At 34.1% G+C, this 15,040-nt stretch overlaps 1 protein-coding gene across 1 annotated transcript in view; it reads left to right on the top strand.

The window, feature by feature from the left end:
• The window catches only part of LOC129223960 (uncharacterized), a 34,050-nt gene extending 19,288 nt beyond the window's left edge, over positions 1–14,762 (top strand). The window contains exon 2 of the mRNA XM_054858344.1: positions 13,124–14,762. Coding sequence (XP_054714319.1) covers positions 13,206–14,705 — 1,500 coding nt within the window. The 5' untranslated portion in view covers positions 13,124–13,205 and the 3' untranslated portion in view covers positions 14,706–14,762. The remainder of the gene's footprint in view (positions 1–13,123) is intronic.
• Positions 14,763–15,040: the final 278 nt, after the last annotated feature.

The following is a 15,040-nucleotide window of genomic DNA, read 5'->3' as shown; positions in this document are numbered from 1 at the left end:
AGGGAGTAAATGAAACAAACTATTTCACTTTGCCCCATCCACTTTGCTCCGTATGTACTTGACTAATTGTACAATTTATTTAAAATACAAAGAAGCTCAATATTAACTAAGTTTTTACTCCATTGAATGTCTCAATTAATATTTAAAATGTTACTAACAAGAACTTAATCATTTTATAGTATAAAAAATAATTTTTGACTCACAACAAAATATTTCTATATGAGCATTTTTTTTTTAAATTGCTCGCATTACCAAATGCTTTAATCTTCAGCAATATTTTTTTCCTGACTTTGATAGACTACACATGGTACTATATAGTTAAAATAATACCATATAGATGGAGCTAAAAGCAGAGTAAGTATTTCACCATTTCACTTTGCCCCGCTATTTCACTTCACCCCATGTTCCCCTACTAATAACTGATAAACAACCAAATTAATGACTTTAATGCTTTTACCCATGAATTTCCCCTGGAGATCCTGGATGTCTGGTCCCTGCAGGTTTAGTGGCGTGGGACAGGGTGAAATGAATTTCTCTGGATATGCTGTATCCAACGATACCTGGGAGACATTCACAGCCCGATGAATATGTTTATACAGAAACACACACTTTTACACACACAGAGACAAATGCTTGCATATTTAATAGTATTGATAACAAAGCGTGGATTTTTTTTCCTAATTTTTCTGATATCATTCTCGCTGTTACCGTCTCGTAACACATTTTCTACTTAATTTTTAGCCAATTGTATACTCAGTAATATTAAAGTTCATGACGTTCTTGAAAGAAAAAGCTTATATTAAAAAACACATTTATTTTAGATTATTTACACTATTTACAACTTTCTTACTCAACTTCTACCAATAAAAATGGCCAAATTCTTATCATATCACCTTCATCTTAATAAACAAAATCTTATTCCTTTTTTTTTTTACATTTTTGCCACAAGTCAAAAGCAAATTTTTGTTGCCTCGAAGTGGAAAGGAAGATCAGTACTTGTTTCAAGGCTTATCTCCATCATCCTCCTCACCTTGAGTTCTGAGTAAACTCAAAATCTTATCAAGTCATATAATTTTGTCACTCGCTGATTCTTATATAAAATGTCCCCCCCCCCAATCCACCGTTTGCTCCTATAACCAACCATTTTCTGCAAAAATCTCCTCAAATTTGCTTTGTTTTTTTCAAGAACTTAATAGCCATTATTTTGGTTTTGAGGGGACCTAAAACTATCCTTTTTTTATTGCCTCAACATATGGCAGCATTGTTGATTCAATATGGGCACAGTTCTAAAAGGAAATAAAAGTTTTCAGCAACTCAGCACGTATGGTAACTGCTAGCAACTGATCACAGGACCTTCGGACCTCAGGACGTAACGACAATGCAAGCGTCTACACAATGAGTTTTAATGGGCAAAGGGCACCGAGCACGGAACCACGAATTCTCAGTCTATTGCCACATTCACTGGGCTGTCCATGGCCCTTTTCTAACAAAATTTGTCTTTGTAAAATATATTACAATACTGTTTAATATAAATAACATATTATATTTCGGTATATTATATTTTAAATATAATATACCTTTACAATGGTTATTATATTTAAAAAATGCTAATTAAGCTACAATCTAGGACTTTCGTCAAAAACCATACTTTCAGTCTGCACGATGCAATATTTTCAGCATTTAAAAACGTGCTGATATTTAAAGTTTGAAACATAGTTTCACATTTGTTACATTTCACATTAAGCATGTGAGTAGATTGACCAATACCGACCTTAAAATCAATGCAAATCACTTTTCCAGTAAACCAATAGCTTAAACGTCATTCTAAGCCATTTCTCCATTTGCAGGTAAAGATCATCTCACAAGCTAAAATTCAAGGGAAAAAAAAAACGAGAAAAGTTTTTGGCAAAGAACAGTTCGCGAAAAGCAAGTGCCAATTTTTTCCCGCATTCATTGAGAAAAGAATTCAGAAAATTTATTCGAGACCATTAAGTGTTTGTACCAACGTACGAATTTCAAATAAGTTTTGTCGATTCTTTGAATTTACTTTTTCTCTACAACGAAAAAACATATGAAAAAAAGAAGTAAAATAAAAAATCCTCGTATACATTATTTTTTATATTTTTTGCGATGGCGCACTGAAAGCCTGCTCCAAACAGAAGGAAATATTGAGGCAGAAAACTGTTTTTAAAAATTGTTTAAAAATGGTACAGTCAAATAATGCAAGTTTTCGAAGATTTCTTTGACTTAAGTGAAGTCATCAGTTTAATAGCTTAATCCACATTGCTTAAGTTCAGCCTTGAAATTAGCTTGTTAACTTTAATTAAGAAAATTATTTTTATAATTACAGCCGAGTCCACTTATTGGAATATTGGATAAAAGAATATCCCGCTGAATGTAATCAAATTTCAGTATATTACTCCGTTGATGCGCATTATTTTTTTCCCGGATAATAGAATATTCCGTTTATTAGAATAATTTTAAGTGGCAAATTGAGTGTTCCATTAAAAGGGCTCGACTGTACCATTATTTTAAATTCCAACTCCAGAGCTCGAATACGCTACCTTGCGGTGATTAATAATACTAAAGAAAAAGATAAAACATTCCGTTTCACGTGTTTTCTTTGGGGTAAAATACAGGCTTCATACAGTTTATGGTGCAATGTAATTTCAGAAGAATAGAAAAGAAAGCTTCGCACAAACACGATGAAAAATTACTCATTCAATAAGCGTCAAAGCAAGGTATAAGTTACAGCATTTGCTTGTTTTACTTTTTTCATCTGCCATTACGCAGTAACTGAAGCGCTGCCTATAGTTTATTGGAGTTGCGAATTGTTTTTGACAACAATGAAAAAGCGGATTTATAAAAATTTACTTAGAACATAGACTAATAATAAGAATAGACCGAGCTATGGCAACCCTTTTGCTAGCCATAAACCAAACCATGTGACTGGTGGATATCCTAGCAATAGCGGGCATTGATCATAGCAGACGATCAACGCCCACGAGAAATAAAATAAATAGAATTGATGGAACACGGCAGAATGATCTTTTATAGAGTCCGATTTGTAAATTTGTTACTCTATGTTGTAAATATTTTGTTAATATAGTGAGTTTTCATTTAGATAGTATTGTGCATTTTCTTTAGTCAATTTCAATAACTCTCTAAGCAATTAAAGATGCAAGCGCCCAAAAAGAATCGGCAAATGGTAAGATTCTTACCTACAATTTCAATTTAAGATACCGATTAGTACATTTTTGTGTTAACGCAAAACGTTAACCCCATTACGTTCACGCCAAAACTGACGTAGCAGTTTTAAATGAAATAAAAGTTACTGAAAACTGTGATTAAAAAGTAATTACTAATGTCAAAATAATGCATAACTAAATGAAAAACAGTTCAATCTGTGCACCTGGAAAAAATTATAAAGAAAACACATTACGTCTTAAAATACATGCCGAGTATTAAACTATAGATAATGTTGCCATCTAGTGCTGCCAAAGTTTTCGCCATGCCTCCCACCAGTCACATGATGTATCCTTGAACCAATTTTTTCATCAGCAAGTCTGGGAAAGCTCGGTCTACTCTTATTATTAGTCTATAACTTAGAAAAATGATACAATCAAATAATGTAGGTTGTCGAAGATTTCTTCGATTCAAGTGAAGTCATGAGGTTAAATGCGCAATCCACATTGCTGAAGTTCAGCCTTCAAATTAGTTTTCCAACTTTTCTTAGCAAAAGTAAATTTATAATTATAATTATTTTTCATGGAATTTGGCCGCAGTTAATTAGCGGATTGCGAGTATTGGTTAGATTTCTCGTTGTTTATAATTTATTTTCCTCATTAAAATATACAACTTTGCATTGAATATTCCTACGTCAGACGTAGAAAGAACAACAGCGTGGTGCCAGAGAAGTCGTACTGGTGAACTGACAGTTAAGAATGAAAAAATATATAAAAGTTTCATTTATTATATCGTGTGTTTTGACGACATGCATTTTTTTTTTTTTGTAAAGGTTTCTATTTGAGTGCGTGTGCGTTGCCAGGCGGTTCCACATCCTCCTCATATAAATAGTCAAAATCACTGGTCGAGTGACGATCTGACGTCACCAGCAATGAAATTATTTTTAAATGAATTACTTTACAATTAAGAATGGTTCTTGTTTTTTTTTTTTTTTTTTTTTTTTGTGTTTTTACCAGAAAATAGATGAGGTTATTGACATTTCTTTTATACTGTTGCCAATTTGTTGTCACCAAAAAGAGATAATGTGCTTTGACTTCGCTGATTCGGCTGGAAAAGACCAATTGCCCAAAGTTATGGCACCTGAAATTTCAACGATCAAAGTATCCCCGAACAGGCAGTTGCTTTACTCAAATGAAGAAGTAGTTTTCACCCTTCATACCTTTTCGAGCTATTTCCCAGTTTTCTAAAGAAATGTCAGGGTTAAACATGAAAATAAAAGAACGTACGGCACTCATTAATATTCTGAAATTAAATGCTCATTTCTGACCTTAAAAGTACCCAGATGGAATCCTCACAAAAGTAAATAGCTTAGATCACAAAAGTCGAAAAAACTGACACCACAAGTGACCTGGAAATAATATAAATTGGATAGATCTTGTTGACCTCTATTTTCCGATCAATAAAGGGCGTGTGTCATACTGGCATAAAAAGAGCATTTTCCGAGATGATTTACTTTTCCGACAAAAGATTTATATCCTGCTTTTTAACGATGATATTCAACGTTGTTGAATCAGCTGCTCTACAACAAGTGAGAACGGGCATCATGACGTAGTCTTTTAGTAACTGACAAACAAAAATGCGTCAAACAGTTTTAGTTTTTGGCAAGAAAATGTCAGGCAAAGCATCCCTTGGATGTTGTGTTTATTTCCAAACAAACACTGAACACTAAAGGTTTGAACTAGAGGTTTTATTGAAATTATTTGCTAAGAACTTCGATTTTAACGTAAAGAAAAAATTTAAACCTTAAAATTAAAATGGAAATAATAAGTCATAAAAGTTAACTCTTAATCGCTTACGAAATACCGTTCAAGCGAAAACAAAGGTGAAAGCTAAAGAGGGCTAACGAGATTATTTTTTTAATTGAAAAAAAATGATCTTTTTTCTTTCATTTTTTTAATGAAAACAATTGAAAATTTTTGAGAACAAACCAGAAAATTTAAACTCAAATTGCCGTATTTAATGTTCTTATTACTAGAAATATTTCCAAATTCAAATAAAGAAAGAAAACACTCGTACACTTAAGATGATAAGCAACTATTCAGATGTATTTTTTTAAGTCTAATCTTTAAATGCTATTTTCTTAATACCATTTAAAAGCCAAACAATACTTTGTAGTGTAAACGAATACAAATGTCCTATACATATCTTTTGCATTGCCTTTAAAAGGTATTGCATTAAAACTGCTGTGTTTTCTCCCTTCGTTTTTATGCCTCCAAACTCGACTATGGGCATTCGTACTAATTTCTCAGAAAAAAGAAATGGTATCATTTAATTTTTTTCTGGCCCGAAACTTTGATTTTAATTTTAATTTCATTGTATTTGATGCAATGAGTTAGCTTTGATACTTGTTTTCACAACATTTTTAACAGTATTTCACACAATTATTTTCAGATATCGGTTTAGAGTCGCAGCTTTCTTAGGAAACACATGTTGGTGTATGACTTTTTCTGCAGCGGTATCCATACACAAATAAAGCACATTTAGAGGCAATTTTCAATACTAACGATTTCGAAGAACCGTACCCTTCAATTTTCTGGAATGTAACATAACTACAAACAGCTTTTGAAATTATGTATTCCGGATTTGTTTTGCAGAAAGTTAGCTTCATTTTAGTGTTTATTTTTTAATAAGCTTAAACATAAAAAAATAAATATTAAAATTGTATGATGTTTTTAAAAATTCTTGATTTTCAGATGCAAAATATTTCTTATTTTATTCTATGTGATGTAGCTACTTTGAGTCAATCATATTCTGATTCACGCTTTTATTCTTCTGTCTGTTATGCTTTAACTTCTCAATATATATCCAAGTATTTTGAACAATTGTTTTTCAGCAGATTATCAATTATTTAAACTATAATCTATTATTGACTAAATGCATTTATTTTATTTAAAATCAGAATTATCCTTTTCTTCCTCTTAACTCGTTTTTTTTTTTTTTTTTTTTTTTCTTGGTTTCAGCTTAGCATTTGTTGTAAAACTAAAATCGCGTAAAAGCAGGGATATTATTACACTTAACCTAATTTACGGGCTACAATGCTACAATCCATAGCTTTTAAAAAAGACAATAAAATGTAAATCCTTTACTGTCAAACTTAATATGTCTTCAGCAAACTTAAACTTATCGTACATTTTATTAATCATTTTACGCTTCAAAAACAGAACCAACGGAAAAGCTAAGAGAAACATTGGTAAATATATTTTTCAAAAAGTACAATTAAAATAGGCATTCTAGTAGAGCAATTTGGTTCTTAGACCGGAGTCTTTCAAGTTTATTAATGAAGTGGTACATTTCTTCAACATGTTTTTTTTTTTTTTTTTTTTTTTTTTGTTTCGGAAAATGAAATGACCAAACTCTTTAACTGACAACCGATATAGATTAATTCATTACATAAATGAAATTATTTTTCTTAACATGTTTAATAAAAGAAGAAATACTCGAGTTGTTCATGTTTTCTTCTTTCGCCCCATTAAGTATCCTGTTATTTTTCACCCGATGCTCAAATTCCATAATGAAAACAATATACTTCCCCTGGTAGGAAATCCAAACACACGCATTTTTTTACAGAGAAAATAATAAAAGTTAGTAATAATGGATTATGAAACCTGCAATCTGTTTCATTCTCTAAGAAAAGTAGTAAATAGTACTGTAAAGCATAAACTAAAATTGCAAAAAACAGAAAATAGTGAAAAAAAAAGGTTACAAATAAAAGTAGGTTAAACTTAACGTTAACCAAATCATATGCGTTACAAACGAGTATCCTATAACAAAAGTGCCTGTATCTTTGCCAGAAAACAGTTAAATGTAGTTCGATTTGAGTTTGAGCTGTTGCCAAATTCTTGGAGAAGAAATATTCATGAGTTTGGGAACGTTTTGTTTAGGCGAAACATTTTTCAAACTAAACTGCTTATCCATAAAAATGTAAAGGTACATTTTTGTTCAGTTGGTTTACACTTGACAAAAGGAAATTAAGAAGGTAAAACACGAAGAGAAGTACTATGAATTAAATCTTAGTTCAAGGGACCCCGGCTGGGATTCCTAATCAAGTCACAGTGACATGGGTGGTCACTGTGATCTCCTTAAAATTCCTTAATCGGCAAGTTTTGAAACATAATTGCAATGATGGAATATTTTAAATACCCGAATGTTTATTTTCACTAGATGTATTTATGAGTGCCTACCCGCATTTTATCATTCGTCGAAATTTGAAATAGGGTCTTTTCTGAAATTTTAAAAGTATTTTTTTTCTGAAAGAGCATGTTTAAAAACATAGGATCTGACCATTTTTTGAATAATTTGTTTTAGTTTAACATTTAAAAAAAAAGCTTTAATCGATGCGCTTTCATTATATACGCTCCTGTCGATGACATCACAAATGATGAAATGCCATTCACTGTTGCCATTCACGGAGCAAAATACTTAATTCGCATCTTTACTCACGTGTATTGGCAACGATATCGTTGATAGCAAGCATAGAGAGCAATATTTAATTCGCTTCTTGATTATCATAACGTGGAAAACACGGTAGAAAGATGCGGCAAAGTGCATCATTTGTGACGTCATAAAGACAGGAATTGTTTGAAAAATCGGACATTTTAAAATATCAATTAAAAAATAACTGTTGGGAAAATGAAAGTATTTTCTGGGTCCATGTTATTATTTTTTTTAATTATTAATATTATTTATTTTTCTTTCTTTGTCTATCAATGTCAGCGACTAAAAGTAGCACTTTTGACTGAAGGAAACAACTCCATTCCGTTTGGAAAATTGAGAACTTCTGTTCTCCCAAAAATTTACGTTCGGGCAGAAACATGTACAGAAATTTTGGGGCCCGTCCCAAATGACTTTTATAGGCCCCCCTCCATATTGTTTACCCCGACGTCCCTACATATACTTCACCCCGCATTTTAAAATCCTCGGGCCTTATTCAGGCTCGAGCCTGGGCCAAAAGGTGTATTTTCTCGCTCCTCAGCTCCCGTTCACGCCCCTGCGTTCGGTGTGCTCTCGTTTCAGTGCTATTAGCTATCGAAATTTTTCATCAGAAAAATCTTGGTTTAAAATTTCATTCCTTACTTTTCTTGCTTCGGAACTAATTTGTTATACCCCCCCCCCCTTGGCGACTTTTTTCTGTTGGCACCAAGAAAGCGTAGCCAAGAAAACGATGTATGACGACATATGTCATACATCGTTCTTAGCGATGCTCTTTTAGCGCCAACAGGAAAAATTCAAATAAAAAACGTGATCAAAGCACTTCCGAACACAATATATATAAAAACGACACAAAACCACAACAAAATCATCGCTAATATTCGCTTCAAAAATACCAGAAACTAGAAAGTTTTTTTACACAAAGAAAAATTACTAGAAGGTATTTAAAATGCTGAAGTTAACAAATTACTATAACATCTGTATCATTGTTTTTGTACTGTCGGTCATTTTTTAAACTTGTTAGTTGTTTTTTTTTTTTTTTTTGTATAACAAACGAAAAATGATTTTCATAGGACTAAAAATAATTCACCAGTACGAATTTAAGTAATAAAAAGAGCTCTGGTCTACGAAAAAAAAATGCTTAATACGATAACATTTAACAGAAACGGTTAGCATTTACTTGATTCCTAAACATCAGCAAGCGCCACGATACATAAACGCAAGATAAGTCAACACCAGACCAACTACTACAAAATCGTTCTCACACACGTGGGTTCAAAGTACACTCTAGGGAGCACAATATTATACTGAAAATACCGATCTTTGTTAAAACAGCGATTGAATAATTTTCAGACAAAATTACAAATAAAGTTCAAAATTACATCCGGTTATGAACTGCAATGAATCGGTTCAATAGCAAAATACTAGCCACACTTACTAAAATGACACGCATAGGCGTGTTAAATCGTTCACGAAAGTTTATTTTAAGAAGGGACCATATTTAAAGATTGAGTAGTATTTCATTTCAAAATCGACACAAGACTTGGTGAAAAGTGTTTTAACTTCTTTTTGTTTAACTTTGCGTGCGAAACATCGGTTTCACTGAGACGGCATTTACATTTATCACATCTAGAGCTTGTTTTCGCGTTTTAGTGAACTTCATCAAATTATCCGTGCTTGGAGCTTCTGAAAAGTATATTGATAACTCGAACTGCATTGGAGCTGCTCTATTTCATTTTTGAATCATAGATGCAAGTAACGTATCTGAAAGGTTACTTCGCTCAAATCAAAAATAAGGAAGAGCTTTGAACTTCTGGCTTACCTTATTAAACATGTTTTTCAAATTCTTTGTGGATTAATGAGTTTTTTTTTTCTTTTTTTTTTACATCTCGAAATTGAATTAATATGAACAACAATTCGCTTATTCGTGAAACTTTTTTCTATGGCTTCGAAAACTGAATCAACAGAATCTTTAGCCGGCTCTAACCCATTAGCATCATCTTTAAGTACGCATGAAGATGATGTAATTTTGTGCCCTATGAGGACTATCATAAGCTTTGCGACAGCATATAGGCATTTTTTACTCGTAAAATTATAAAAAGCGATTTTAAAAACATGGCCGTCAAGTTTCGTAAAAATTGGTTGAGTAGATAAATTGTCAAAAAATTTTTGTATGTTTATTTTTCAATTCAGAAAATATTTCGATGATTAATGACATTCCTTACATTTAATCTTCAATTAAAAGTAGTCTCGAATAAAAGAAGAAGTATGATAGTGTTTAATTCGATATTTTCAATCGATCTTTTTTATTTGTAATGATTTCAAAATGAATATACAGTGCTTATTTTTAACAATAATTATTTTATTAAGATTTCGATGACTCAAAAGCATGGAAAACTATAATTTATAAATTAGTTGGTATTTGTGATGATTTATAAATAAAATAGAATTTTACCTTGGGGACAAATCGTCGCCTCAGAGCAACCGTTAGGCATATAATCCCAGAAACAATAGTAGGATATCATACTGTTGTTCTAAGGCTGCAATATATGTCTCTTGGCCATTATATTTAATTGTGTGCTTTTAATAATACATAATCAAACTCAAGTTTAAACAAATACCATTCTTCTAATTTACCCGAAAATGGAGGGAGCGGAACTTCAGGTAACTTTTGTTATAGCATTTGATTTATTCTCTATGACAGAGATGCCCAAACTCTTTTTATAACCGAGGGCCGTAGTTAATAATTAATTTTTTTTCCCGGACGGAAACACTGAGAAAATTACAACATGTTTAATTTTTTTTTCTAGATAACATATGAAAACACGGAAAAAAGAAATGAATTACAAACTAAGATTTTTTTCACCAAACTATATCGTTATTTTTTTAAGACTAAGTTTTATTACGTGTTTTTGAATCTAGATTTTGACTATTTGACTTTGAATTTGCAACAGTATTTATTAATTCCGATTGAAGATGATTAACTGTTTTTTAACGCTCCAGAACATAGCTTTCGGTAGTTCATAATATTCAACATAACATTGGGTCACATGGATCAACTTCGTGGGCAGCATATGGCCCACAGGTCTTAGGTTGGGCACCACTTCTCTATAATAATAGCATTTTAACAAGTTAAAAATCCAATAGGCTTACCCCTATATCCTCAATGTGTTCTTCTAACTAACAACGAGGCTTGTTCGATCTGCCCCTCCACATCGCCTGTCACTGGCAGGACATCGCTGTATTCATTTTGTGACTCATCATTACCTCCCACATTTTGTCCACACTCTATAACTTAGTTTCAATCTTGCATTTTGGATCCTCAAAATCTTCTTCTGCTATTAACTTTTTTAGTTTTTTTTGTTTGGGATCTTAATGACGCCCTTTCTTCAAGTCAATGTACAAACTGTTGACATTTTCAGAACAAAAAAGACTTAATATCCGTGAACGGATTAAAAAGTATGAGATCAATAAAATAATGCATAGGCTATTGGTCCATGAAATGAGATTCACAAATAAGAAACTTAGCATTTTATTCCAACGTTTTTAAATGATGAGACAAAAACTTCATCGCTATAATACACATACACACGAAAGGTTCATGCCAGATCAACTACTATAAATTTTCCCACTCTCGAAGGTGCTGCGTACATATTCTAGAGTTGCGTTCGAAAACAGTTCACTGGTCACCGATCACTAGGCTTGGCTGGTTAGATTGCGGTTTCCGAAACCTCGTGGTTCCTATTCAGAGTCACAACTGACTACAACTGTATTTACGTCGAGGACTGCATACTAAGTGCCTTGCCTCCATTATTTCATATATCGATAGATGGCAGCACCATCACCGGATCGAACAGTTAATGAGAATTTAGAACTAGTCCAGGAGCTAATAGCTACCTGGTGCAAGTACCCCCAGAGGTATCGTTTCACTTGGAGGACATTGAGACCACGAGCATATTTAACGTCGCCCAGTCCCCTTTAATGACGACAGTGGGTCTTCGACCATCGAGGTTCGAACCCAGGACCCTCCGGCCCCGAATCCGACACCCTACCGATCGGGCTACCACGGCCCCTTCCTCGTGGTTAGAGCTTGGTTAATCCAGTTCAGCAGCAGACGACGCTTCGATTAAAAGGAGTAAAACTTGAAACACAAACGGATTGGCCAAAAATTACCATGTGATCACGCTAACCAAGTCGAGACTGTGGTGAGAGATAGGTGAGAGCGGTTGCAATCGGATCGACCGCCAAGGGGGGAGCACAAGCGTTTCCGAACGCTCGTAGGTGACATCAAAGTGTTTCGTTTCAGATCGCTTGCGGTGCCACCGGTGCGACCGTTCCTTGTTTCCGAACGTACTCAAGAAGGCACAATATTTTACCATGCTTCATAAAATAAATAAAACATGACATTGAATAACACCAGGAGCCTCTGTGACTGAGTGTCTCAAAGCGGTTGCTCTGACAGTTGCCTGAGCACTGTGAGGGAGGAGGTGGACTCGATCTCTACTGGCGACCAGGGTGTTTTGAATGTATTTTATGCTGTAACTCTTTCTTGCATATTATTGGTGGCAAAGGGCTACTAAACAGGGAAACATTTAGCATTCTATCGTTTTAAACTTGTTTTAATATCAATCGTACAGAAAAATATGAAGCGGTGAAAAGTTGATATTAACAGTTACCCTAAATGGCTGTAACTTTACTTTTCTTCGTAAAATATTTTTGAAAAACTACTTTTTTTCTTTCAATTCCAACTTAAAATACATGTCTGTTGCTTTTATAACCTGTTTATATTCCACACATTAAAAAAATCATATAAATTTACGGTAAAAATTCCTTTTTTCATGTTGCCAGTACATTTTTAGCAACATTTTATTTCACTGTAAAATTTTACGGTGAAAAACAACAAAAATAATTGGCCGATTTGAAGATTGAATGGAACGAGATATACTCAAGCTGGTATTATTTTCGTTTGAAAGACGCACACTAACCCATGTACTGATAGGGGCTCGAAGGGTGAGCATGCTTTATACCATAATTCCCGTAATGCACAATTGACAAAGCAATAGTTCTTTTTTTTTTTTACAAACTTTACTGTAACCTTTCTAAGTATTGTACTCAATCCACTTTAAAGTAATAATTAACTAAAAATTTACCTGAATTTTTACACAGAGATATATTCCCCTTTGTTAATGTACTTTTGTTCTGCTAAGTTGCCTACCCTATAAACGGGTCTTTATGACATATGTTTACTGTGAAAGTCGGTTTTCACAACAAATTACGGTACAGTTGGAAAATTGGAGGAACTCACCCCAAATTGCCAGCCTAGCTGGAGCTAGACCACAACATTCCGAAAAACTTACAGGCATACTATGTGAAACTGTCTTTGTAATTTAATGATGTATGACCGATTTTAATTTACATCTTATTTTAACTCTTCTTTTTGTTTCTTTAGAATTGGTATTGGAGTTTGAGTCGAACATGAAGGAAATCTTTCCGAGACGATCACCACCACGGAGCGGCGGGAACGGCTGACTATGAGGAAGAAACGCTTAAATCTACGATCTGCAAAGATGACCGCTGCCCTGAAGAGAGCGAGCGAAAGACGGGCCAAGTCCTGTTTCATCGTGGTCATCTTCCTGGCTGTTTTCGCCTGCATGTTGGTCACCGAGGTATTCTACGTGGAAGAAGAACGTTGGAAAGAAGAAAAATTCATCGCGATGTTCAGTTTCGGACGAGAATCCTCCCCCATGCCCGACCAGTTCCTCGATCCTCAGTCTTCCCGCATGGCCAGAGAATTGGCAAGGGTGAAGGACGATGACGCTTCTTCGTCGAATGACTCCAAAAAGCAAGTCTTTGCTGACATGATCATTGAAAGTGAGGACTACTGGCAGAAAGTGAGAAACACCAAAGATAAGTTCTTTGTGTACTCTGCTTTTTACGATGACCGCCGGACCAAATGGGTCAGGGTAATTGCAGCAGCTCGAACTCGATTGGCTGATAAAGTGTTCTGTCAGTTTCATTACAAGGATGGAAGGGAACCACATGCCGTTGCTGGGATTAATAGACTCATCCGCGAGAATTGGAACCTGAAGTATAGTGCTTTCTTTATTTTGTGCCCCATTAAACCCCCGAACACGGGTGTACCTAGTCATGTATCCATCATTAGAGCAGGAGACAGTACGATCGGTAATAAAGTAGTTGTCCATGACAACAAAAGCAAATTCAAGAAGCCAGAAGGTGTAGCTGTTTGCATAAAACCGTTGCATTATGAATATAACAAGGTTAAAAATTTAGTTGAATTCATAGAACTCAATAGAATTCTAGGGGTTAATCATTTTGTACTTTACAACCACACAGTTGGTGCAGAAGTTGGGTGCATTCTGAAGAAGTATGAAGTTGAAGGCATTGTTACTGTTCTTCCATGGCAATTAGATATTGTCTCCCAAAAAGAAATCCGCACAGAAGGACTGTTTGCAGCACTGAATGACTGCTTGTATAGAACGATGTACCGGTTTCGATATGTACTGATGATTGATCTTGATGAATACATCATTCCGCACAAAAATTCTACATTGACTGTGATGTTAAACCATCTTAGTAAAAAGAATCCAGATCGAACTGGTGCATATTCTTTTCAAAATGCTTTCTTTTACTTGCAATGGCCAAACGATACATCATCGGCCGGACTGCCTTACAAATTATTAACGCTACAAAAAACTATTAGAAAATCGAAGTTTCATGCTCACAAGCAGCGATCGAAATGCATAGTTCTTCCCGAGAGAGTAGTTGAAATGGGCAACCACTTCGTGTGGGAGTTCATAGCAGGTAAAACGATGATGAACATTCCTCCAGACATGGGATTTCTTCATCATTACAGGGTTTGTGAATTCGGTGGAAATGACTGTATTAATACAACTCATGTTGTTGACAGAAGGACTTATTTCTGGAAAGATACGATGATTGAAACTGTAGCATTACGTCTTCGTCTACTGCAACCAGTTTGCCAAAATATATTACCGTTTTTGATAGAATGATTGATAGGAACTATACAGTTTTGAAACAAACATCTAAGTTTCACTGAGCTATAGGGAAACCTGCAAATGAATGCACAAGAATAGTTTTGACTTGTTGGTTGAGATATTTAGGTATTGCTAACTGTACTACGAAACAAAAAATATACTGTCTTTAAAACTGAAAAAAAAAACTGGAACTTTTGCGATTAAAGAACCAAGAGTTCAAGGACTATTTTCAAGATTTTTTCGATTTCCTCTAGAGTTCCAAGAAAAAAAATCTTTTTAATACTACGCGTAATTGAGAGTTTTTGAGTTAAGCCTTGATGGCTTAAAACAGAAAACCGTTTTTCAAAACG

Source organism: Uloborus diversus, chromosome 6, assembly GCF_026930045.1.
Source record: "Uloborus diversus isolate 005 chromosome 6, Udiv.v.3.1, whole genome shotgun sequence".
Lineage (NCBI taxonomy): Eukaryota > Metazoa > Arthropoda > Arachnida > Araneae > Uloboridae > Uloborus > Uloborus diversus.
Note: the sequence above shows the minus strand (reverse complement) of the source record. Positions and strands in the feature narration are given on the sequence as shown.